The sequence below is a fragment of the Equus quagga genome, chromosome 18 (genome assembly GCF_021613505.1).
Source record: "Equus quagga isolate Etosha38 chromosome 18, UCLA_HA_Equagga_1.0, whole genome shotgun sequence".
Taxonomy (NCBI): domain Eukaryota; kingdom Metazoa; phylum Chordata; class Mammalia; order Perissodactyla; family Equidae; genus Equus; species Equus quagga.
In genome coordinates, this window is record NC_060284.1 from 26,369,494 (window position 1) to 26,396,362 (window position 26,869).

General features: G+C 37.5%; 1 protein-coding gene across 2 annotated transcripts; it reads left to right on the plus strand.

Annotated features, from left to right (window-relative positions):
• The first annotated feature begins 472 nt into the window (after window positions 1-472).
• Window positions 473-26,869, plus strand: CDC7 (cell division cycle 7). 2 transcript variants are annotated; one of them, XM_046645085.1, is made up of 12 exons: window positions 473-561; window positions 1,255-1,449; window positions 9,335-9,418; window positions 11,050-11,185; window positions 14,425-14,518; window positions 14,604-14,746; window positions 15,666-15,918; window positions 16,550-16,645; window positions 17,423-17,601; window positions 18,427-18,509; window positions 21,048-21,197; window positions 25,117-26,869. In XM_046645085.1, exons 2-12 carry the CDS (start codon window positions 1,335-1,337, stop codon window positions 25,509-25,511), a joined length of 1,728 nt encoding a protein of 575 aa, XP_046501041.1. In that variant the 5' UTR covers window positions 473-561; window positions 1,255-1,334; the 3' UTR covers window positions 25,512-26,869. The 2 variants fall into 2 exon arrangements, with proteins under 2 accessions (XP_046501041.1, XP_046501042.1); XM_046645086.1 differs by lacking the exon at window positions 25,117-26,869 and adding an exon at window positions 22,627-22,715.

The following is a 26,869-nucleotide window of genomic DNA, read 5'->3' on the forward strand; positions in this document are numbered from 1 at the left end:
ATAAATATGCTATACTGTTTCACTGAATGAATAAATGCCATTAGGCTCACATCTGCGAATACAGCCACAAACAACCAGCAATTGCATTTTTTGTTTGTTTTTAACGGAGAAGTAGGCACTCAACAAAAAGAAGTAAAAGCAGGGAGTCAAGAAAGTGACTTTTATCCAGAGCGTCCGCTGTCTCGTGTGGCCGCAGTATGTCCGGACGTGTTAGGACTTCAGGACCTTTTCTGTCTCTGAATTATTTTCTTTCCTGAAAACTGTGTTGGATCCTTAAGCTTATGGTTCACTCTACGTTTTAGTAAAGGGTTATTCCCGCTCTTTACTCTGTAACCGCCCTTTCGGCCACCCACGGACTTGGAGAAGTAACCCGAGCTGGTTGCGCAAGCGCCCAGTAGCGGATCCCGCGGCACAGAAGGCTTTCCAGTGCGCATGAGCAACTAGAAGCGGCGAGGCGGGAAGTGTTGCGCAGGCGCGTTTGGCAGACTGGCTAAGTGGGGAGCTCTTGGAGGCGGCGACCCAGGCATCTGGGGAGCCACAGAAGTCGTATTCCCTTAAACCGTGAGTTTGCGACGGTTTGTTCCATGGCGCGGGATTGTGAGGGATTAGAAACGAATTCTGGATCATGACTTCGGTCTTGTCACAGCGCAGTACTCCCCACCCCCCCCTCGGTTCCCGCGGAGTCGCGGCGGGAAAGTGGTGCGCCTGCGCACTAAGCATCCTGTTCGGTCTCTGGGCTGAGGGAGGAAGGTCCCTGCCCGCGGAGCTCGCTGCCCGCGCTCCGGGAAGGATCCCATTCATTCCCCCTTCCCTTCCTCCGCCCGGCGCTCGTGGCCAGTATCGTATCAGTTCTCCACCAACTTGCATGGGGCTTTGGACCAGCCTCCTGACGCTCCCTTTCCGTAGGCAAACGATTCCCCCCGTCAGTCCTCTTCCTCGGGTCAAACCGCTCTCCCCGCTCAGGCCTTCCCCGCCCCGGCCCCACTCGCCAGAAGCCGGGCTCGCGGCCCCAGCGGTGCCCGCCGCCGCCGGCCGCCCGGGAGGCTCCCCGGCCGGGAGAGTTGCCCTCGGCGCCCAGCCGGTATGTCTGGAAGGTGAAAGCGAAGCAAATGGAATCCTTAGAACTGGCCCACAGTTTTCCTTCCTTTGGGGATTTGGACATAGGGTGCGTCGTTAAATGTTTGCCCCTTTGGAGGCAGGGGCATTTTTCAGTGCTTGGTTCAGTGAGTGATTTCAACTTCTCGTCTTCTCCAGTATTCTAATTTCCACAGCTGCTCTGCTGCCCCTCTGGACATGACCCCTTAGCTGGCATTTTGCATCCCACTTGTTTTGTGATGGAGGCGTCTTTGGGGATTCAGATGGATGAACCGGTGGCTTTTTCTCCCCTGCGTGACCGGTTTCAGGCGGATGGCTCGTTAAAAAAACATGAGCAGAATTTTAAACTACCAGGTATGTGTTTAATTCCGAAGATGTACTGCAACAATTCTGTAATTTCGATTATTTAGAAAAAAATAACTTCCTGAATCTTAAAGTGAGTTGTGTGTTTATATAGGAGCATTTTACAAATCAGTAAAGCTTCCTAAGGTCTAGATTTAGGATTGGATTGCATTTTAGGATTGTAGTCCAACCATGTCATTTCACAGACGTAGTTGCTAAGGTCTAAATATTAGTGATTGTCTAAGAACACGAAGTTATTGATACCAGAACTAGAATTTCTCTTCTAGAGACCTGTGTTCCTATATCTACTCACCATATTGCATTAAACTTGAATTTAGAAATCGACATTGGAGGGATTTTCTCTTAAGTATTCAAAAGCAGAATTCATTGACAAAAATAAATGAAGTTTATTTTTGTATTTATTTGTGGCAATAGGTCACTGTATCTCAGTGTATACCATGAAGTGTTGTTTGACCCTAACCCAGACCTTGAAGTGGGAGAGAGTCAAAGAGTACCTGATCTTGTGCCCTGAAATGTGCGCCTTCATTCCTGCTCCAGCACAGTGCTGGGACATACTGGGTGTTTAATAAATGTTTGTTAAATAGAGGAGTTTCAGTCGACTCTATTTTTTTCCCCTAAAAGATAGCTAAATCTTCTTTTCCATCTTTGTCTTAAGCATATTTAGTGCTTGTCCAAAAGATACTAATTTTACCCTTTCATCTGTGATGTATACGTAAACACTACAAAATAGACTTTAACCCCACCCTAGAAAAATATGATGTCACATGCTTTTGCTTTCTAAAACTCACCTCATCTTTGGTGTCAAAATGAGTATCCTTCCTGATGCCCCTGTTTTTGGTGATGAAAGCCACTGTTATTCCAGTTACCTATGCTTAAAACTTCAGAGTTGTCTTCGACTTATGTTTTGTATTTGCTCTGTATTCAGTCACCCAGCTTTCTTACTTTTTAATATGTATGGCATTGTCTCTTCCCATTCCCGCTTTCACCACATTTATTCCCTGACACTTTGCTCCTGGATTACAGTGAAGTTTCTCACCTAAACTGCCTGCTTTCACTTCTTTTCCATCCTCCAGTCCATCTTGTACACTGCTACTAAGAATAATCTTAAAATGCCACTTTCATCCAGTTTTGTGGATGCTGCACCTCTTCCCTTCCATTGTTCTTGCAATTACCTATTTTTCATGATTCACCTTTCCCTTATGTCATTGGAGACATAGCACAATAACACAGTCATTGTATTATTATTCTTGTGTTGTTTAGCCCTGTGTGTATTCTGTCTCTTCAGTTGTAGTATAAGCTCCTTGAAGGCAGTGTGTCATCTAGCTCCTGATATGTGTTGTGCACGGGGCAGAGTGTATGAATGGATAAATCTGACTTGGTTCTAGCATCATGTTCAGGTGAAAGCTCCCATTCTAATATTCTCCTGAAAATCTGGGCAACAAAGAGGGGAGTGGATTTTATTCCAGGTTTTCAAACTTTTGTGGCTTTTATGTAACAGAACATTGAACATTATAAACAGTACCTTTGATAATTTATAAAACATGCTGAAATGTTATTCATACAGTTCTTTTTTATATGATCTCAAAAGCTAAGGTTATATCAAAAACGTAACTTCAATAAGGAATAAAGCTGATGAGGTCCAGACACATAACCGTCTCATGATCTGATGTGATTTACTTTCCCCTGATGGAATAACTTTTGAAGGGTAGGATTTTTTATATGTCTTTGCATTACCAGAACCTAACAGTATCCAGCACATAGTAGGTGCTTGAAAATATTGAATGAGTGGTTTAATGCAAGGATATAAAGTAAAATACTTAGTGTCATGGAGGAATAACACAGCTCTTTGTTTTGGGATATTTGTCAGCTTTTTATAACTTTTTTCTGATAAAAATTACACATGGTTATTGAAGAAAATTTAGAAAGCCAACATGTGAAAATATTATCCCATTATTGCCCATGTTGACATTTTATTATATTCCTTTAGTTTTCTTGTGCATACAGAGATACATTTTTTAAAAAACTAAATTGGGATCATAGCCAACTTATTATTGTCTTTTTTTCTTTCTTTTTTTTTTTTTTTGAGAAAGGTTAGCCCTGAGCTAACATCTGCTGCCCATCCTCCTCTTTTTGCCGAGGAAGACTGGCCCTGAGCTAACGTCCGTACCCATCTTCCTCTATTGTATATGTGGGACGCCTGCCACAGTATAGCTTGTCAAGCAATACCGTGTCCGCACCAAGGATCCAAACCGGTGAACCCCAGGCCGCTGAAGCGGAATATGCAAACCTAACCGCTGCGCCACCGGGTCGGCCCCCACCAACTTATTTCTAATCTCGATTTTTTACTTAGCAATATATATCTTGAACATTTCCTATGTAATTAAATATTCTGTAACTTGATTTAAAATGACTGCCTAATATTCCATTGCATAGTATGCTATAATTTATTTAAATTGCCTTTTCTTATTGAACCTTTGGATTCTTTTCCATTTCTTCCTATTAAGAAAAATGCTGCAATGAACAAAGTACCTGGCATAGTATTGAATCAAGTGTTTATTCTTTCATTCTTTCAGCAAGCTTTTTTTTTTTAAGTATCTGCTATATGCCAAGTTTAGTTAAGTGATAAAGATCTGTTCAGTGAAAGAAGGAAGTATAAACTATGTATACACCGTACACCGACTGTCTCTTGCATACTGTTGAACTGTACTGGAAAGCTTGCTTTTGGTGTGTTGTATAGATATTCTTAGCTCATGCTTCTAAAATGGGTTTTCGATACCATCTTGGTTTGCCTGGGACAAATCCAGTTTATGCTGTGTTGTCAGAGTGTAATAATTATTATCAGTGCCCTTTTCACTCTCAAGAGGTCCCAGTTTGGGCTAAATTTTATGATCTCCTTAGTTATAGGAGGTGTCAATCAGGCAGCACATGAAGCCCCAGAATTAGTATGACATATAATTCCTAGAGTGTCACTTTTACTCCATGGTAAGTGATTGAAAACATTTCATGTATATGATAAATATTTATTATTAAATGTCTACTATGTGCAGGCATTTTTCTGGGTGCTAGGGATAAATCAGTGCATAACATGCAAAAGTCAATGCCCTCAATCTAGCAGAAAGAGATAGACAGTAAACAAAAATAAATAGTATGTTCCAAAGTGATGAGTGCTGTGAAGAAAATACAGAAGAGAAGGGAAAATGGGAAGTATCAAGGGAGGAGATTGCAATTTTAATAAGTGTAATTGGTTAGAGAAGGCTTCAGTGTGGTAACATTTAAACTAAGTTGGCGAAGGAGTGAGTTATGCAGGTATCTGGGGGAGGCATTCCAGGCAGAGGAAAAAGCAAGCATGAAGGCGGTGAGATGGGAGTGTGCCTGGCATGGAGGAATAGCAAGGAGGTCATTGTGACTGGAAGTGGGGGGATGATGGGAGTGAAGTCAGAGGTGAGGAGAGGAGGTAGTTCTTTGGCTTTTATATGGAGCAAGATTTGAAAGTGGGTTTGAGCAAACATGATTTGGTGAGCTTTAACAGTCTCACTCTGGCCACCATGTTACGAGTAGACTGTAGGCCAGCAAGGGTGAAAGCAGGGAGTACAGTTAAGGAGGCTATTGCTGTATTAAAGCCAACTTGGATGTATTAAATAGCAGGAAAAAAAAAATCACTTTAAATTTCAAAACAGAAGCCTCGACTTTCTTGTATAAAACATGGGCATTTAAATAATTTTTTAGCTGAAGGACTTTCAGTATCTCCCCCCAGTCCTCAAAATATATATTCATTGGTCTCTGTCTTTAGTAGTATTTTCCTGCTTTTGACATGAATACTTTCTTCTGTCTGCTTTCATCTCCCACTTCAGAATTTGAGGATTTTGCATTCGTTTTGGTTGTCAGGAAGTTTTACTATTGTTTAAAAATGTCAAAGTTGTTCTGTAGTGACAGGAGACCTCAATATAAATATTCTGAGTTTTGTAAAGATAGGTAAGTACGTAGTAAGTGAGTAGAGGTGGAAGCACATTGAGCTTACATGATCATTCACATGCTTGTGCATTACAGTATTTTCTTATTACATGTATGTTCTTTCTGGTGGTTTCTAACATCTTATCAGCATTTCTGCTACTAACTGCCAGCTCATGCTTATGCAAAGGGAAGTTCCAAGATGTGTGGAACTCATAGGAAAACCATAGACTGTTATGGTTGGAAGGTAAAGTTCATCTGATTCAACTCCTTTGTTTTATAGATTAAGAAATTGAACATGAATGTGGTTTAATGATGAGTTGAATCCAGATCTTTAGATTCTAGGCTTTCTTCTTATTGGTGCTGTCCAATAAAGTTTCTGTGGTAACAGAAATTTCTTTATATTGTCACATGTGGCTAGTGTGACTGAGGAAATTAAATTTTAATTTGATTTAATTTTGATTAATTTAAATAGCCACATGAAACTAGTGGATAGCATAATTCTTTATCATCCTCCTACAAAACTTTTGGTGTTATTAATCACGTACACACAACAAAACATGCACATAAACACTTCAGTACATTTAGTAGTAAAAAGACTATAAACAGGGTTCTTAAAATATTTTGTCATATCGGGGCTGGCCCCGTGGCCGAGTGGTTAAGTTCGCGCGCTCCGCTGCAGGCGGCCCAGTGTTTCGTTGGTTCGAATCCTGGGCGCGGACATGGCACTGCTCACCGAACCACGCTGAGGCAGCGTCCCACATGCCACAACTAGAAGGACCCACAACGAAGAATAGACAACTATGCACTGGGGGGCTTTGGGGAGAAAAAGGAAAAAAAATTTAAAAATCTTAAAAAAAATATTTCGTCATATCTAAACATGAATGATTGTAAGATACACCATTTTATGTACTGGTCAGACATGCTGTCAGTTATACTGTGGCACAATGCTTTCTCATCACTTAGAATTTTTTATTTTGTATTTGTTGAAAGAGTTCTTTTAGGCCTAATTAGACAAATAATTGTATATCTCTGGTATGTACTTAAAAAGGAAAATGAACTTTCACATCTCTCTTCTGAATCACTTTTTGTATTCAGGCTTGTTGATTTTCTGTTTTCTCCCTCACAATATTCTTCTCTATATATTGGTGATGCAGAATTTCTTTGAAGAATCCAATTTTAGAAAAAGCCATTATTAATGGGCTCTTAAGAGTCCGATTATGTGGAGCTGGCCTGCATTTGCTTTCTTCTTCGCCATCTCTACCACTCCTCCCTACAACTATTTGGTTCAACTTCATGGTTAAATGTGAATGCTCCTCTATGATTTCTTGGATTTTTTCAAGTCACTGACACCTATTCCGTAAGTTTTGATGCTGGCTGACAACAATTATAAGTTACATCCCAATTTCAGAGTTATTAAAATTGTGTTTTAGAATCAAAGAAATGTACTATGAAATTGAACATATTTTAGTACCCGTTCATGGTGCGTTTCCTATGATACTGGATTTGAAACTGGTTGGAATTGACACTCGTTAGGGAATATTCTAATTGACTGTGGCAACCATGACTACTAGAAAGCTGGCTTTTCCTCCAGGCCTTGGTTTGGTTTCTAGAGTGAAGTGGTGTGGTAGCTGATAGTGAGGGACCTGCTGCTGTCTTTGGCTTCACTCTCTTGTAAACTTTTCTATTTTTTTCCTACAGCTACCTCTGAATGCTTATTATGATGGTAATAATTCATTCATTTGACAGATGTGCCAGGCACTGTTCTAACCAGGAGCTGAGTGTACTGTGGTGAATTATACAGACAGGGAACCTGTGCTGGTGAAGTTTATATTCTAGTGGGAAGAGACAAACGGCAGACAAATAAACGGAATAATTTTACAGTAGATAAGTATGCCAAAGACGATAAACAGGGTAATGTGAGTAATGGGAGGAGTGCTAATTTAAATAGGATGGAGACTAAGGAGACTGTAACAGTTGAGCCAACCACATGAAGTTACAATGGCAGAGGATTCCAAGCAGAAGATATAATAAGAGCAAACTCCCTAAAGAAATAGTGATAAGAATAACTACAACAATAAGAATTACCACTGTAACTTATTTAGTATTTACTGTATGCCAGACATTGCATGAAAAGCTTCTCATATATATTATTCATTTAATCCTCACAGTATCTCCAGGGCACGGGTACTGTTATTACCCCCTTTTCTATAGATGGAGAACTAAGGCTCACAGCGATAAGCTGTTTGCTCAAAGAAGGTCATACTGGCTGGTAAATAGTGGAGCCAGGATTTTAACTGAGGCCTCCCATCTCGGAAACTGGCATGCAGAATTATTGTTATATTGCTTCTTGTATTGAAATCCATGAAGCTTTTCCAATCCACCTATGAGATAGACGGGGAAGCGAGGGTAACTTAGGTAAGTTCTTCCCATTTCCTTAGATGGGCTGATACAGTGGAGAGAATACTGGACTAGATCTGCTTAGCCTCTTATTTAGTCTCCAGCTCTTAATGTTCTTCCTCCTCAAGTTATCCTCCACATATCATCTTCCTGCTTAGAACCTTTCCATGGTTTTCACTTGCATTCTCTGCCCTTCCCTTTCCTAGCCACATTGCATTTCATTATCTCCCCCCCAACACACAAACAGTAATCCATGCCTTTTTTCATTTCCATGTCTTTGCATACATAGTTCCTTCTTCCTAAAATGCCTTCTTCCACTTTTCTACTTAGTGAATGCTTCAAAACACAGCTTAACTGTCACCCGAAGCTTCCTGGCACCTTCAGAAGTGTTCGTTCCCCTCACCCCCCACCTATACTATGTGCATTCCTCTATTATTACAATTATCATCTTGTATTAAGAGTGAGCTTTTAACATCTGTCTCTTCCACTAGGCTAAGCTCCTAGAGAACAGGGGCTGCACTAAATTTGTTCAATTTCTTAAATATGCCCATTGCTGAGCATTTTTTAAAACACAATGTTTGTTAAATGAATCAGTCTATAGACTTATCAGCCATACCTCTGTGAAACTGGGCAAATGACTGAACTTCCCTGAATAGAATTTCCTTATCTGAAAAATCATGATAATAATTCATGTTCTGCCAATATCACTGTGCTGTTGTGAAGATCTGAAAAGATAATGCATGTGAAAGTGCTTTGAGATGTCTTAAACTGTTACACTATGCAGAGTATTATGATAACTTAAAAAGTAGCTGTTGCTTGGGCTAGCTATTATAATAAAATGTGATGATTCCTAAGTATGTAGTTCTTTTGTATCCAGTAGTTTATTGCATTTTGTCTTACTGCCTCTCCTTATTTTAACCATGTACGTTTTTGTAAAGAACTTATATTTATTTAAAAGTAGCAATTTATCTGCTGTCAAAGATAGAGGATAATATTGGTAGTTGGAACAGTTTTTTAAAAATATTTCTTAACTTCCTCGAGAGCTTTAGTATACCACCTCTCTGAGGGTATACTGTGAATATTCAATACATAAAACTTTCTCAAGCCTGTAAGATTTTGTATCTTTGGGGGAAGGAAATAGTTTTCAAGAAGATTGCATTGTGTTCTTGTCATGCCATCTAGTGATCATAGCACAAATTGTTTAGTTATTTTGTAAGTTTAGTTTCTTCATTGTGTTGTAGCTATGCAGTGACAGTGTATCCATTAGTAAGTAATTCTAGAGTAAAAGAATTAATTGTGTGTGATTCTTGGACTTAATCAGTTTTGTCTGTTAGTTTAAGTGGGGTGTGTGAGTTATGGCTACTTGATGGGGTTTTAATTATTCTTGTCATGATTTTGAGGTTTATTATAGCTATTTTTTTCTTTGTAACTTAATTACTCATGTTTTAGAATTAATTTCATTGAGTTTTTTTTAAGTATAAGATATACTCTCATTAATTATAACTATAAGTTCTTTTTTCCTTGATAGGCATTAAAAAAGATATTGAGAAGCTTTATGAAGCTGTACCACAGCTTGGCAGTGTGTTTAAGATTAAGGACAAAATTGGAGAAGGTAATTTGGGGATATACTTTATTATCTTTAGAAGTTATTTTTCCTTCTGTTTTCCTTGTATAATCTTGACTTTCATTATTAGTTCTTATTGAAAAATATACCCCCTTTTAAAAATATTAAGACCATGTAACAGTAACGTGAAAAGAATGGAAGAATAAATAAATATTTACAGTAAAATAAATAGTCCTATTTGATTCTTTATGCTTTTCTACCATTAAAAGTATTGATGTGTTCATAACATATTAATGATAGATTAATTATTAAAAGTGGATATTTTAAGATTCAAATGGGGGGATTTGATCAAGGGAAGCCAAATATTTTTCCTCTTTCTCCATTGCAGTTAGGTAGAATTGTACATTGAAACATATATGAAACCTAAGATGGCAAAATGATGAAAATAAAGTGGTACAATATTTATAGGATTATATTAACATAAATACCATTGAGAGACTGGCACTCATATTGATTGAATGAAAGGTGAATTTGGCAGACAGATGTGAAGTGAATGAGAAAATAAAAGATTATAGAACTTTTTGGCTCTGTTGATAAATGCCTAAATAGTAAAAAACTTCCATTTCCTTGTTGCTTGCTTTGCACAATGGGAAGTGTCAGATGAGAAAAGGCTGTCAGTGGGGGCAGGGAAATTAGAAGATGAGGTGATTTGGAATGTAAGAAGCATATCTTTACATCTTTTTCCTTACATTTTTGGACACTGACTTAATGTTCAAAAACTTGGTTTTGGAAAACAGTGATTTCCTCCTAACAAATTGATAGCTTTTCCTGAAGTGGGGAGGGGTGGAGTGTGTTCTAAGGCTAAATAAGCTTGGAAAATATAGCATATGTACTTGCTTTTGGTTATTCATGACGTTCTTGAACACTTTAAAGACTCTGGGAAATTTTGTAGTAAAGGAATTAATTTGTTATAACTTCATATTTCTCAAATTTAATTGACTACTAAATCTTTTATTTTTTCTGTTTAACACTAAATTTAAAATCCCAGGTATTTTCGTAGGGTTTTTTTTTCCCTAAGACTATTGTCATTTCTGCTTCTAACAGACCTGTATCCAAGTCTTAAGTAAGTAATTTCAAATGATAATATTATAGAAAAATAATTATTAGAATAGATCATGACCATGGAAATATTTTATGCTAACCCAGTCAAACAGATTTACTATAGAGTTTTGGTAAATTAATAAACCCCTAAAGAACTGAGGACATTTAAGAATTTACTGAAGATTGAAGATAAGTTGTAGGGGGCTGGCCCTGCGGCCGAGTGGTTAAGTTTGCGCCCTCTGCTTCCGAGACCCAGGGTTTCGCCGGTTCAGGTCCTGGGCGCGCGCGACATGGCACTGCTCATCTAGGCCATGCTGAGGCGGGGTCCCACATGCCACGACCGGAAGGACCCACAACTAAAAATATACACCTCTATACCAGGAGGCTTTGGGGAAAAGTAAAATAAAAAAAAAAAGAAGTATTTATAGATGTGTTGCTCTTTGTGTTCATTGTCATTAAAATATTGGTAATTATCATAATTTTATGGGTTCCAAACAGTTTTTAAGATCTATTTTAGCATTGTTTCATTAACAGTTTTAAAAACCAAATATTGAAAAATCTGATAAATTGTTTTACAGGCACTTTCAGCTCTGTTTATTTGGCTACAGCACAGTTACAAGTAGGACCTGAAGAGAAAATTGCTCTAAAACACTTAATTCCAACAAGTCATCCTATAAGAATTGCAGCTGAACTTCAGTGCCTAACAGTGGCTGGGTAGGCAATTTAAAGATATTTTAATTGAACTGGTTATATATTATTTTTAAGAGTTTTGAGTAGATGTCTAACAGGGATGATGAGATTGTCCATGAATTAAACATAGTTTTCAGTCAGGCCTGTGCAATTTGCTAGCAGTTTTCCTCTAAACTTGGAATGGTTAGTTAAATTTATATTAATTTTTAGAGTGGATTTCCTTTCAGGGTCAGCTTGACTTCCTGTTTTCTTAGCACTTCTTTTTCTAATCTTCCTGCCAAATCATAAACCTTGGCGTCCATGGTCTAGATATTAAAAAAAATTGTGGGGAAGTCATATTTCACATCTCCCCAGCTATTGACAGCCTCATCTCATATTTTATTTTGAACAGCAGAATCATCTGGCATATCTTTCTCATTGGTCTCTCTCTGCTAGGTCATTGCTCTCAATATACCAACGTGATCTAGTATCTCTTGTCACTCCTGTACTGCCATCCCTCTTCCAGTTGCTCTGTCATTTCTTTGCTTCCCTTCACAGCAAGACTTCTCAAAAATTGCCTACACCTACTGTTTTCACTTCCACACCTTCCTTTCACAACAAACACATTGTGGCTGCTCTCCTCTATGCTAAACTGAAACTACTGTAGGTAGAGTCAACCATGATTCCATTTTGCCAGTTCCTGTTTCTGTTCACAGAACTCTAGGCAGTGTTTAAGATAATTGATTTGAACCATCGTCTTTTGACTTCTTTACTGCCCCATGCTCTTTGTTTTCTTCCTGCTTTATTTAGCTTTTCATTTTCAGTATCCATTGCCAGGTCTTCCTCTTCTACCTGAACCGTAATTGTTGGAGCTCCTCAGTGCTCTATCCTGGGCTCGCTTTCTCTAGACTCTTCCCTAGGTAGTATCGTGTTTCTACCTGGCTTTAAATACATAGTAACAATTCCCCTAAGTATATAGCTGGCCTCAGACCTCTTAACTGCAGATTTGTATATGTCCACCTGCCTATTTGCATTTCTACTTGGATACTGCATAAAAATCTCAAATGTAATATGCCAAAAATTAAATTTTAATCCACCTTCACCTGCCAAAAAAAAAAAATACCTTATTGCAGCAACCTGTTTTCATCTACCCGTCTCAACAGATAGCACTACCAACTACCCAGTGGCTCAAGCCAGAAACCTAGTCATCTTCTGACTCCATTTCTCTCCTAAACCACATCCATCACCAAGTCCTGGCCATTTTACCTCCAAAATAGATCTAAAAACCCATCCGTATCTTTCTGTCTACTCAACGACAACCGCAGTCCAAACCTAGGTTACTGCAGTAGCCTGTTTCTTTCTCTTCCCTCTTAATTCTGTGGTCGTAAAACAGCCAGTGATCTTTAAAATGTAAAAATGTGGATACTGTTAGTCCCACCACTTAAAATCCTTCAGTAGTTTCCAAATGTACTTTGAAAAAAAAATCCAGCCTTATCTCATGGCAGTCCTCCCACCTCCCTCGCTCTGCTCTGGTTTCTTTAGTTCCTCGAATTTGTCTCGAGCCTTCTTACCTAAAGGCACTTCCCATTCTGTTTCCCCATTCAGGAAGACCCCTCCCCGTCTTTGCATGCTGACTGCTCATCTTTCTGATCTGAGCAAGAGTGGCACCACTTCAAAGAGGTCTCTGAATTAAATTAAGTTCTGTTTTTTCTCGTCACAGCACCTCTTGATCTCTTTCAAAACCCTCATCTCAAACTGTCATTGTTTATTACCTTGTTTACTATCTGTTTTGTCCACTACATAGTAAACTCCATGAGGGCAGAAATCATGTTAATTTTAATTCTCCATTGCATCCCTAATGTGTAACATAGTGTTTGCCAAATAACTACCCACTAAATATTTATTGAATGAATGAACAAGCCTATTTCTTTGTTTCACCCTTCTGTTTATTATAGAGCATGAGGTGGCCTCTCTAAGACATGATTATATGCATTCTAGTCCCCTGAATAAGATCATTTCTTTTTCTACACTTTAAATGTCTCTCTCTACCACTTTTCCGTTCCCTGTACTTTGAAACAGTGTGTGCTAAAAAAGTCTTTATCTGATCTTGCTTCCCTTCTAGCTCCCATGCTGGCTTTTCTTCTTTTCTTTGTCAGATAGTTCAAGGAAGTGGTCTTTATGTTCTGCTTCCATTGTGTCCTATTTTCTCTCCTTAAATTCTGTTTTGCCTCTTCCTTTCCAGTTAAATTGCTCTCTGAAAAATTACCAGTTAATTCCTCTTGGCCAAACTAAAAGCCTTCCCTCAGTGTTCATTCTCTTTGACCTTCAAGCCGATCACCCTTCCTTCAAAACTCCTCACTTGGGTGACATTCCTGTCTGGGCTTTCTGGCCCATCTTCCTTATTTTGCCCTCCAACTTGAGACTTTTCCAAGGTTCAGTTTTCTCTTCTGTCTAATCATTTTCACAGCTTTGGGTTTCGTTTCTTTGCAAGTACTGTCCTGAGTTCTCACTTAAGATTTAGTTCTGTACCTAGATATCTTTATCAAAATGATGAGGTCTTAGTTTTGATGCTTCTTTTCCTCATTTCTCTACATACTTTGTTGGTATCCATGTTGTTTTACTCACTTAGGTTCAAAACCATGGAAATCAACTTTACCCTATTTTCCTCATCTTTTATGAAGCAGTGTGGCATAGTGGTTAAGAACATAGATCTGAAGCAGGCTGCCTGGATTGAAATCCTTGCTCCATGACTTACTAATTTAGTGACCTTGGGGAAGTTCCTTAACCTCTCTGTGCCTCAATTTCCTTATCTGTAAAAAAGAGGGAGGAAATAATAGCACCGTTCTCATAGGGTGTTGTGAAGATTAAGTGAATTGTTAATAGATGTCAAATGCTTAGATCAGAGCTTGGCATATAGCGAATGCTCAATAAATGTTAGCTATTATTAATTAATTTGTTTATTATTATTACTGTCTTATCTGCTATTGAGTTTTGTTAATTCATTCTTGTTATTCATCTTTTCCTTCTCATTCTGTCACTTCCCCAATTAAAACTATAATTATCCCATGTTTAAATTATTATAGTAACCTCACAACTGGTGCTATTTTTGTTTTTAAAAAAAAATCTTTATCTTGTACAAGTCAGTTAAATGTGTATACTGTCCTTTAAGTTAGTTTTCTATCATTATTTATGCATTGCTAAAATTACATTTTTAAAAGAACTCGGCATAAAATTTCAGTTCATTTGATCTTTCCTCTAAAGTTCATTGTGCATTTTTCCACTAGGGGGCAAGACAATGTCATGGGAGTTAAATACTGCTTTAGGAAAAATGATCATGTGGTTATTGCTATGCCATATCTGGAGCATGAGTCCTTTTTGGTAGGTTTTAATATTTCTTGAATTTTTATTAGCTGAATATTTAATTGGAAACAATTTTATGACCTTATTCATAACTTTATTTTAGGACATTTTGAATTCTCTTTCCTTTCAAGAAGTACGTGAATATATGTTTAATCTGTTCAAAGCTTTGAAACGCATTCATCAGTTTGGTATTGTTCACCGTGATGTTAAGCCCAGCAATTTTTTATATAATAGGCGTCTGAAAAAGTAAGTATGGAAAGTTACCAGAAAATATTTACGCTTGAATGAATTTGTGCTATGAGGTCATCTTTTAGACATAGAACATACTGCAGCAGCCATGCACAGATTTTTTCTATTTCAAATTTTCATTGTGATTGGGGAAGGGGGAAATACAGTGAATGAGAAGATAAAATTGTGTTGGTACAGCAATATACATCATTAGATGTTCCATGGCTCAACGGAAATAGCACTTAGCTAAAAGAAACTTAGAAAGGATCTAGTCCTTTTTGACCTTACACATTTCTCTTATCTCTGTGTTGTTTTTCCTTTCTCGTAAATGAGGGGATTGCTCCATAGGATAGCCAATTTCCTGTTTGAACACTAATGTTCTGTTTTTAAGTATATTTTTTATGCTGATTATATACATAGAGGCATTGAAAACTTAAGTACTGCTTTTTATACAATATATCATAGTGAGTATGATAGGAAGAATAGAACTATAACTTCTTTTCTTGGGCTTTTAAAATACTCCTGACTTTTCTCTTTAATTTTCTTTAATTAAGTCAGATTTTTAAACTATGATTTTAATTTATTTTGCTTTTAAATCTGTTTAGTTAAAAATTAATCTGCTGTGATGCCATCTCTGCCACTATCAGAGAACAAAGGATTGTGCTTATATCCTGCATTCCTTGTCTGCCTTGTCAGTATAGGAAAAAGGGGATAAAAGATTTTTGTGTGTGTGTGGGATTTTCAATCCTAGTTAGCTATTAAATCCTTACCTTGTCTGCAAAACTTATTTTTTTTTCTTTTTTCAAGAATGTTACAATTTCTTCATTGATCCCCAAAAGAATTACAGTTTCTGTATGAATATGGTTTGAGCCTACTGTGATGTTACTAAGCTTTAACTGTTACAGAGAAGTAAAAAATGCTTGCTTTTGTTTCTTAGGTACGCCTTGGTAGACTTTGGTTTGGCCCAGGGAACCCATGATACAAAAATAGAGCTGCTCAAATTTGTCCAATCGGAAGCTCAGCAAGAAAGTTGTTTACAAAATAAATCCCACGTAATCACAGGAAACAAGATTTCATTGAGTGGCCTAGCAGCACCTAAGGAGCTGGATCAGCAGCCCACCACAAAAACTTCTGTTAAAAGGCCCTACACAAATGCGCAAATTCAGATTAAACATGGAAAAGATGGAAAGGTTCTACCTCTTTTATTTCTTAAGTACTAATATGATTTCAGAAATTTACTCCTTTATCCAACAAAGGGAGGTATAATAGTAGGATAATACTTGGCAATTAAAAAAATTGTTTTTGCATTTGTTATATACTCAATTGATGAGATTTTCACTAAGATTTGTAATGGATCATTTTACTATTTCAAAACTGAAATTTACTTGGAAGTTTTAGAATGTTTTTATCATTATACATTATATAACAAAAATGGAAAATAATAAATTTTCCCTGCATGTTATAAAATTCAGATTAATTATCTTTTTCAAAAGACAGCATCAGTTATAGGGGAAAAATTCTGAAGTGTCTATCTCCATTTTAGCTGCACAGCCAAATGTAACATCCATGCAGGTGGTTTTTTTAATTTTTTTATTTGTGTATATATATGTATTTGTGGACTATGATAACATGTATGGGTGTTAAGCGTTCTGTCTAGACTCTTTTCTCCGTTCACAGAAGTGTTTTGGTGCCTGAGAATGACTTGGATGCAGCTGTTTTTGTTTCATGTCACTTAACTCTTTCAAAACTATGGCAGAGTACAGCTGGCAGAAAGTGTTACAGATATAATCCTTATTTTCCTTGTTTTTGTTGGTATTGTAGGAGGGATCTGTAGGCCTTTCTGTCCAGCGCTCTGTTTTTGGAGAAAGAAATTTCAATATACACAGCTCCATTTCACATGAGAGCCCTGCAGTGAAAGTAAGTAATGTAGCTTAATAGTGCAATCATCAGCCAGTCGTACCCTGAAGAGAATTTAGAGAATGGCTAGATTAGTGTTTATTATCAGTAAGTTTTTAAAAGTAGGGTTTTGCTTTGGCAGAAGGTATTACTACTGCTTTGAGCATCTAGGCAACACTTTTATTTTCTCCAGTTTTTTCCTGAACTTTTCTGGTGGAATTTTTCATTATTTTTGGTTAGCTCACTATAATTGCTCTTTCTCTGAAGGAGCATTTAGAACATTAGGCCTTTTCTTTCATTGGCTAGAATGTGAGCTCCCAAGAACTAACACATTTCTGACACACAGTTGATGGCATAAAGATATTTGTAAAGTTTACAAAATTGTCATCAGTGTTCAGTGGTTTTAAATTGACATATGATATCTTGTAACAGCTAGATAGCATGAGCAACAAATTAAAACCCTGATTTTAGCCAATGTAATTGTGCAGTTTACAGTTCTGAAATGGAGTTAGACACTAGAACGTAACTGTTTTATGTTTTTGTAACATATCAGGAAAAGTGCTAATAAAGTATAAGTCAAATATTTACCAAATAGAACTAATTAGTAAATTTTAGTGTTTATTCAGAAAAACCTAAACAGACCTTAAATGTTTTCATAGAGAACTGTTTATTTACAATCCAGTACCACATTCGGCAGTTTTAAAAGTTGTGCTTCCACTGTTGTGTTTTGCCATACTAGCATTTGAGGGTATCATGTTAAATATCATAAAGATAGAAAATATGACTTTTCTTTTACAGCTTATGAAGCAGTCAAAGACTGTGGATGTACTCTCTAGAAAGTTAGCAACAAAAAAGAAGGCTGTTTCTACAAAAGTTATGAATAGTGGTGTGATGAGGAAAACTGCCAGTTCTTGCCCAGCTAGCCTGACCTGTGACTGTTATGCAACAGATAAAGTTTGCAGTATTTGCCTTTCAAGGTAATGTGTTTTAATGGTGCTGTGAAATCACCAGCATGCTGCAAGGCAAGAGAGACATTGCATTGATTTTGGTGGACAGTTGGTTTAGTGTGTGAAAGTCAGGAACAGCACAGTTCTGTGAACACAGGCACTGATGAGAGTGGTACCTTGAAGAGCACATGATAATTATAGTTAGGTATTGTTCATTTACCATGCGTATGCTCTTTGGAAAACACATTTGCTCTTATATGCAAATAATTTTGATGCAGGGGATAGCTCTTTTGGAACCTTAGAATTGCACATTTTGCTTGCTGATTTGATCTCGTTTTCTTTCTTTATTCCTGCCATTGTGGAATAACCAGAACCAAATAATAAAGCTCCTCTCTCACTCCCACCTCCAACTCTTTGCCACATAAATTCCTCCCTTTCTTTCAAGTCTTGGCTTTCATGAGCCTTTCCCAGTTAACTCAAGTATGTGAGTGACTAAGTATATCAGTAATTAGTCACTCCAAACAGAAATGGATTTTTTTACCTCTGAATTCCTGTTGTATTCTAGTTTTCTTTTATGGGTTTTATCATCTACTATCTTTTTTTATGCCTATAAGTTACCTTCAAACCTTTCTGGAATAGGGCCTGGGAACTAGGTGGCAGGGCGGGGTGGGGGGACTGGTAGAAGCAAAATCTAGGATTTTTATCACACTGGATTATTGTCTGCTTTATAATAACTTTTATTTATGTAGATATCAAGGCAGAATTTAGTGTGAACTAAATTGATAAATGTTATTTTTTGGTCTTAAATAATTAAACTTTAACATAACTAGAGTAATCTTATTTCATTGTCATCAGGCGGCAACAGGTTGCCCCTCGGGCAGGTACACCAGGATTCAGAGCACCAGAGGTCTTGACAAAGTGCCCCAATCAGACTACAGGTATGTTGCACTAGAAATTCAGAACCCTATTAAAATTGACTGTCCCAGGTATGTTTTATTTTATGATCTTTGTCTATTTATCACTAATACTTAAGCTCTCCTGCTTTTAATTAAATTATGTAAGTGGTTCTAACAGTGTGGCATTCCCATTTTTGAGATAATGCTATTTATGAAAGTTTTTAATTCTAGTGTTGCCTTTTTTTTAAACAACTTTTTTCTATAGATTGCATTTTGCTTATCTTTTATAAGATGATTTTATCAGGAATTTTGTTAATATCACCTTTGTGGGGGAAAAAATTGTGTTTAGTAATCTTTGCTAACGTAAGACTTATAGCATTTTATCTGTTTGCCTAATACCTCGAAAGTTTTCTGTGATGTACATATGATTGTGTGTTTGATTGAAATTTTTTGTTATAGTAATACAATATAATAGCATTAAAAGGATTTTAGAAAGAGAAAAAAGTCTGTGATGTAAAGAAGTTGTCATAGAGCCAGAACCCAGGAACATCTTATTGAATAGATGAATCCTGCTATTCACTTGGATTATGGACTTTAAAGAAATGCATTCATTCATTGTGTGTATTCTGTGCTTGCTAATGATACAAAAAAGTGAATGAAACTATTTGTGTTTTACACTCTAGTCAGGGAACACTAATAATTATCAAATAATCTGTTGAGTATGGTTATAAAACTTTTTTTTAACAGTTTATTAATTTTTTTGGTGCGGAAGATTGGCCCTGCACTGACACTTGTTGCCAATCTTCCTCTTTTTGCTTGAGGAAGAGTAGCCCTGAGCTAACATCTGTGCCCATCTTCCTCTATTTTTTTATATGTGGGATGCTACCACAGCATAGTTTGATGAGTGGTGTAGGTCCACATCCAGGATCCAAACCCATGAATCCAGGCCACCAAAGTGGAGCGCACTGAACTTAACACCATCAGGCTGGCCCCTGGTTATAAAACTTTATACAAGATATTTTAGGGATCTCTAACTATTCTTCACTGAAGGGATTATGGAAGGAAGTTTATGGAAGAGAATCTCTTTGAAGAGAATGTAAAATTGGGGTGGAGAGGTTGGCATTGAGGCCTGCACAGAGGAACTCAAGAAACAGCACGGTCTAATCATGCAGGAAACAAGTTTATTGTTGCTAGAATGTAAGATGGAAGTCAAGGAATGATGAGAAATAAACCTAGAAAGAGGTAGACAAGGTCAGATCACACGTGTTTAAGCGTCTTGGACTGTATCCTATAGGTGTTGGAAAGTTATTCAAGGAAAAGAGATGGTAATGGTTGTGTTCCAGATGGAGTGTTCTGGCAGGTTTGCAGAGAGGATAGATCTTGGAGAGTGGTGGCCTGTTGTGGTCCAGGTGAGAGGTGATAAAAGCCCGAATGAGGGCATTAGTAATAGGAATGAAAAGAAAGGTGAAGAATTGGAAAAGCAGAGCTTGGTGGATACTTGGGTATGGGATTTGAGTGGGGGGTGGTGAGGGAGAAGGCATGCAGGATGTTTATCAGATTCCTAGGTTGAGGGACTTGGATGGATACCAGTAACCAAGGTGGAGAATAAAGAAGTTTAACTGGTTTACAGGGAAAGATAAAGTTGATTGGGGGCATAATTGGTTTAAGATATTTGTGGGACATCTAGATAGAGATGTCCGACAGAATAAAAGTATGTCTGAGGTTCAAGCAAGTCTGGGCTGGAAATATAGATGTGTCATTGTTGTATAAATGGTAGTTGAAGCCATGAAATGAATGGGCCAGTCAGGGAGAGTATGCAGGGGAAGAGGTTGGAACTCCGAGGAACCTCAGCACTCAAGGGTTGATGCTGAAAACGTTGAAGGGGCAGGCAGATGTACGAAGGGAACCGAGAAAGGCAGATGATACAGTGGCCGAGGGAATAGAGAGCAAATAATTGGTGATACTGGGAGGCCAACAATTAGGAGAGAAGTACCTAAAAGAAAAAAAATGCGTTTCTTGACATGAGGCTGAGCTGGTCTTAATCTTATCTGCCAGAAGTCTGGAGATTAAAGCTTCTATCACAAAAGTTAGCATTAGCATCTGGCTGAAGAAGAGCTTCTAATGTTCAGTACTTTTTACTAAAATGAAACACTTTCACTACTTTGGTGTGTAATTCTTGAGAAGCATCCAGTTTTTTCCCCACATAGCTATTTTTGGATTTCTTTTGATCTTATAAAATGTGCATTTACTTAGTGTTTTCTAATGATAAAATATCCTTTTAAACTCACCAACATGTTGCTCAAGAAAGAAAACAGTGTATTTTGTGTTAAGGATGTTAGGCCAGAGATGTTCAATCCTGGAATTACATTAAAAGCACCTAAGCAACTTTTAAAAAATACTGATGCCTGCGCCCTACCCCAGAACAGTTAAATCAGAATTTCTGAGGGATTGGGCCTGGCTTTCAGAATTTTTTTTAAGATTCTCAAGATAATTCAAATGCATAGTAAAGGTTGAGAACTTCTGATGTAGATGAAAAATTATAGATTTGGGATTTTGTTTAAAGTTTATTTTCTGTTACAGCAATTGACATGTGGTCTGCAGGTGTGATATTCCTTTCTTTGCTTAGTGGACGATATCCGTTTTATAAAGCAAGTGATGATTTAACTGCTTTGGCTCAAATTATGACAATTCGTGGATCCAGGGAAACTATCCAGGCTGCTAAAACTTTTGGTAAGCAGTTTTATAGAACAAAACAAATGCCTTTTATTATCTCCTACAAATTACTTAATAAATTATTATGAAATTCTCTTTATAAATAAACATAGCCTGTATTCATAAAGTTCTCTGATGTTAAGTAGAAAATTTCTCAGTTGCTTGGAAATTAATTGCATTGTGTAATCAGAAAGTAATTTATCACTTCTCTACGTGTAGTCATTTAATCTTATCAAGTACAAAATGCTATACGTCACTATTTAGAGTTCAACTTTATAATCTTAAACAAGAGTAAGGAATAAAATCTCAACTGCCTGTAGTTATGGTTTGACTTTGTTACATAACTATTTTTAATAACAGGTTTTGTTTATTGTGTATTTATTAAGCATCAGGTGCTCTTTGGCCTATGTTAAATGATCTTAGTCTATACTCACAAACAGTTATAATACAGCATAAGGACTGCAGTAAGAAAGACAATAGTTGTAAGGTTTCTTGGAGTTAGGGTAGCAGAGAAGAGAAGTGAACAGAACACCTTTACTGATGGAGTATTCTTGTAAGCATATATTGGACATAGGAAGTCATCTCCTTAGCTACACAAGTTCTTGTACTTCAAGACTGGGATATACACTGTACCTCATAGGGCACCTGAGAATTCTCTCAGCCTGGCTCTGGCCAGCAACTTGAACTCAAATGCCTACCTTCTGCTATTCTCCATGCACAATTATAGTTAATACTTTCCAAAATGGATGGATGTGATTGAGTCAGCATACTACTGCACAATGTGGAACACCCCTTTGGGACAAAATTTTAGTCAATGCACCTCAAAAGTAGCTGGGTTGCCTTGTGCCCAGTCCCAGGATCAGTGGGTCTTAATAAGGTTGCATATCAGAATTATCTGAGAAACTTCAAGAAATCGTATGCATCTCTCATCTTACCCTTTCCTGGAAAATGTGATTCAGAAAAATATGATGTGTAGGAAGGGTCCAGGCTTGTTAGTTTGAAAACATAAGTGATTTTGACCAAGAATTACTTCTAAGAACCACTGTGAAAATTATTGTCCCTTGCTTAAGCACCAGTGCCGTGGTCTAATCAGCCAGAAAAACTTAGTCGTGGTTGTGAAGAAAGCCTCATAATAGAGGCTTACAAAAAAATGTTTTTGCAGCAAGATCAATCTGCAACTTGTACCTTTCTTACACCTATTATAAGAAAATTTTGTCTGAGGATAATAGGGTGAAATAATACATACATACAAGGGAAAAGTGACCATGAATGGGAAGCAAGATTGATACCTTGGAAATTATACTTTTACATGAGTATGATTATTCTCAGCTTATTGAGAAAATTTTGATGTACTATTGAATAACTTCACGAGAAATTCATGAACATGAATTTCATCAGAGAACACCAAAACATTTTGTTGAAGAACTTACATCTCTGCCATCTGTAGTGAAAGTTACAATGAGGACCAACAATAGAAGTGCAACATCTGACACACAGATTCCCGGGCAAGTGTCACGATAACAGGCAAGAGCTTTTAGAGATTTATTGTTGTAATGTTTGTTCTCATGTTAAAAAAAATAATGCTATGTAGCACTTATCTCCGTTTTATTAGTGTTACTTCTGTAGTTATTTCAGTCAGATCTTACTATAACCTTGGGCTGAATACAGAAGGACTCAAAACTTCAAAAACCATGACTGTGCTTCCCTTTATGACCCCAAGAAATGACTGGCCTTAGATTAGCAGCAAGAGTACTTCTACTTTCTTGTGTGTAAACTGCACTACTGTCCTCAGCCCCTAGGCCTGACCCCATTGTAGCTTGTCTTCAAGTACTTGTTGAATTGTGTCGAATACATTCAAAGGAAAAACCTTGAGCTAAAACAAATACCTGACACCTGGTAGTCTGTAACATAATATTTTTTGATTGAATGTATTAGTTTAAATTATTTTCCCTGAATAATGAGCCCTCTCTTTGGTCATGTAAGAAAATAATTTAGGCATGTTGTGTAACTTGGGGACATGCTGTAACACATACTGTTAGTTATTTCTTGACTTCAGAGTAGCCTATAAATTAAGGAATAAAACTGTATGACTATTCTCCTCTGGCCATAGTTTTCTCAAGAGAATAGGAATGATACAATAGATCTAAAAGTGAAAAAGGATTGGCATGTTGTATCTTCAACAAAGTTAGTTTTTGGTAGTTTGTTTCCTTTGTCTCCTCCCTGCCTGTCTCCCCATCCCCTACCTTTTTTCTCTTAGTATTCCAACCCAGTAGTTAGATCAAAATATGTAAAAGTAACTCTTTAACATCCCAAGGTAGATTAATTGCTTTGTTAGCAATCAACATACCCGAGAAAGAAGTCTAAATGCTGTGCTACTCATCGTTTACAGCCACATTTCTGTTTAATAAGGAAATATAAGGCAAAATTAGTACGTTTGTGTGCTTAACTTATTTTTGCCCATGTCTGATGATACTCCTGTTGTGAACTTGTTTCAAAGATATTTGTTTTTTTTTTTAAGATTGGCCCTGAACTAGCATCTGTTGCCAGTCTTCCTCTTTTTTTTTCTCCCCAAAGCCCCAGTACATAGTTGTATATCCTAGTCGTAGGTCATTCTAGTTCTGTGAGGGATGCCACCACAGCGTGGTGGCTTGATGAGCGGTGCCTAGGTCCATGCCCAGGATCCAAACCAGCAATTGCCAGGACGCCAAAGCAGAGTGCGCCAACTTAATCATTCGGCCACAGGGCTGGCCCTGACATTTGTATTTTTAAAAACAGATCTGGTTTATTCATTAATTCATTCAAAAACATTTATTGGAACTTTATGTGCGCCAGGTACTATTGTTGAGTCTGTGTGCTCAAAGAGCTTAAATTCTACTGGGAGAGACAAACAAAAATATACTGTCAGACAGATGAGTGGTATTGAGAAAGATTAATGGTGGGGCCAGCCCCGTGGCCGAGTGGTTAAGTTCCCGCGCTCTGCTTCCACGGCCCAGGGCTTCACCAGTTCAGATTCTAGGCGCGGACGTGGTACCACTTATCAAGCCGTGCTGAGGCGCCATCCCACATGCCACAACTAGAAGGACCCACAACTGAAAATATATACAACTATGTACTGGGGGGCTTTGGGGTGAAAAAGGAAAAATAAAATCTTTAAAAAAAGATTAAAGGTGAAAGGAAGTGAAGAAGGCTCAGCTGTTTCAGATAGATTGGTCAAGGACAGCATCTATAAGGATGTGATGTTTGAGCTGAGACATGAGAGGCTGAATAATGCCTTTTTGTCCAGTTCAACAGACATTAGTTGAGAACCTAGTATATATCAGACATTGTCTAAGTTTTGGGGATTCAAAAATAAATAAGATAGTCCCTGTCTTCAAAGAGCTCATAGTCTAGTAAGCAAGATAGTCATTCAGTTTTTCAATTACAATACAGGATGGCAAAATTAAGAATAGAAATCTTCACAGGATGCAACACAAGCTTAGAATGATCAACTCTGAGAGTGCAGGTCTCACAGAGGTAATTCTTGATCTGAGTGGTGATGTAAGTGGGGATATCCTGGGCATACTGGGGAGTGCAGGGCATCCCAGGCAAAGACAGGAACCGTGTAGTCAAAGGCATATAGAAGCTTGGAAGGAGGAGAGGGAATGGGAGCTGCAGCTGACTAAAAGATTACAGAAGGGTACGATGAAGCTGGAGAAGTTGACAGAATCATGTGAATCTCTTACACGACTTAGTAAGTCACTGCTTTCTACTTACTATCTCCCACTTATGATTTGATCTTCAAATATGTTGTGCAAAACACAAATATAGCATGTGGCGCTCTATCTCATACCCAATGTGACTATCTCTACAAAGCATATGGTTGGACTTGCATGTTTCTCATGAGAGAGGCTTCTGATATATTCAAATAATATAAAATGTATGTATTTTTTCTCTTTAGGCAAATCAATATTATGTAGCAAAGAAGTCCCTGCACAAGACTTGAGAAAACTCTGTGAGAAGCTCAGAGGTATAGATTCTAAGACTTCCAAATTAACCAGTGATATACAGGGGCCTGCTTCTCATGACCCAACTGTTTCAGAGAAGACTGACCATAAAGCTTCTCACCTTATACAAACACCTCAAGCACAGCCCTCAGGGACTTCACTGTGTAAAGGGGACAGTAATGGTTGTGGGGGTCATTTTGATGTGTGTTCTACCAACTTAGAGGGCTGGGATGAGGTGCCTGATGAAGCTTATGACCTACTTGATAAACTTCTTGATCTAAATCCAGCGTCAAGAATAACAGCAGGAGAAGCTTTGTTGCATCCTTTTTTTAAAGATATGAGCTTGTGATCCTCCTTCATTTAACATTTGCTATTGTGTATTGTAAGGTGCAGTGAAAAAGAGTTCTTTGTAATATCTGTAAGTTCTTGATTAGAGACCAGGGCAGGAACAATAATTTATTTTAAAATTTTAGTGTTTACTCTGTTGGCAGATTCTGAAATATGGATTAAGATTACTTAAGATTCCTGGGATAGTTCTTTGGATTAACAACATGATCTTTGATTAGATCTACCCAAGTAGAAGCAGATCTGTAGTGTCCCTAATTACTTGTCACTGCCATATGCAGAAAAAGGAACAGTTTTAGCCTAGTACACAGGAGTTGGAGATGCAAATCTTATAATTAAGGCATGTGATAGGGATTAAATGAGTCAAAAGACTTAGTTTATTGGTTTCTTCAAGCTGTGAGCTATGTGTACTTTTGGAAAACTCAACCTGGTGCTGGTGCTCTAACCATTCTGTAGGTAAAGTAGATAATTTCCTCTTCTGGAAGCATATATCATACCTTTGATTTTATTTCTTTCGTACCTTTTATGAACACTAAACCAATTAATGAGAAAATGTTGGTGGGAAGTATCACTTAAAATTGAATATATTTATCCATTTGTAAAAGTATTTTGTGAAAGCATTTTTTGTGTGAATTGCTTTGATTTTCTTAATGGTTTCTCTCCTGAGTTTTCTGCCTTCTCTACCCCAACCTAACACATTTCCTTGGAAATTATATGGTGCTTTCCAAAGTTTTTGGTCACTTTGTTAAATATTGCATGTGTTTACAGTTGGGAACTTAATGTGTACACTGGTTGATAAAGGGAAACCGCAGGACCAATGTGAGGATTGATAGTCCAAAATCTTTTTCTTTTGCTTTGAATATGTTTCTTTTTTCACATCATCTTAGGTGTAATTAGGTAACTGCCGAAAGGAAAAGTGAACACAGAATTGAGAACATTATTGGAGATATTTCCTCTGCTTAGAGCCATTCAGATCTCTGTATCCTGTTTTGACTAAGTTGGTCCTGCTAAGAGAAGGATGATTGCTGGAGTCTTGGGTGGGTTGGGAAGAGAGAGAATGAAGTAGGCAAAATAGAAAAGGACCGAAAATAGAGGTTTATATATTACTACATTTCAAAATGATAAATATCAGTGACAGCATATCAAACTTCCTATGGGAAATAAGTCTGGGGGTGTGGATCTGCTGAGAAGTTTCCCATTTAGTAGATATAGAGTATAGAAACAGCTTAGGGACATATAACATTCATTTTGTTATTTTGAGCATTGAAATCAGTATGTCTACCTACTGTGTTTAGTAAGTATAGTATATGTATAAACCATTACCATTGATCTGCTCTGTCTTCTCATGCTGTAATCTTAAAA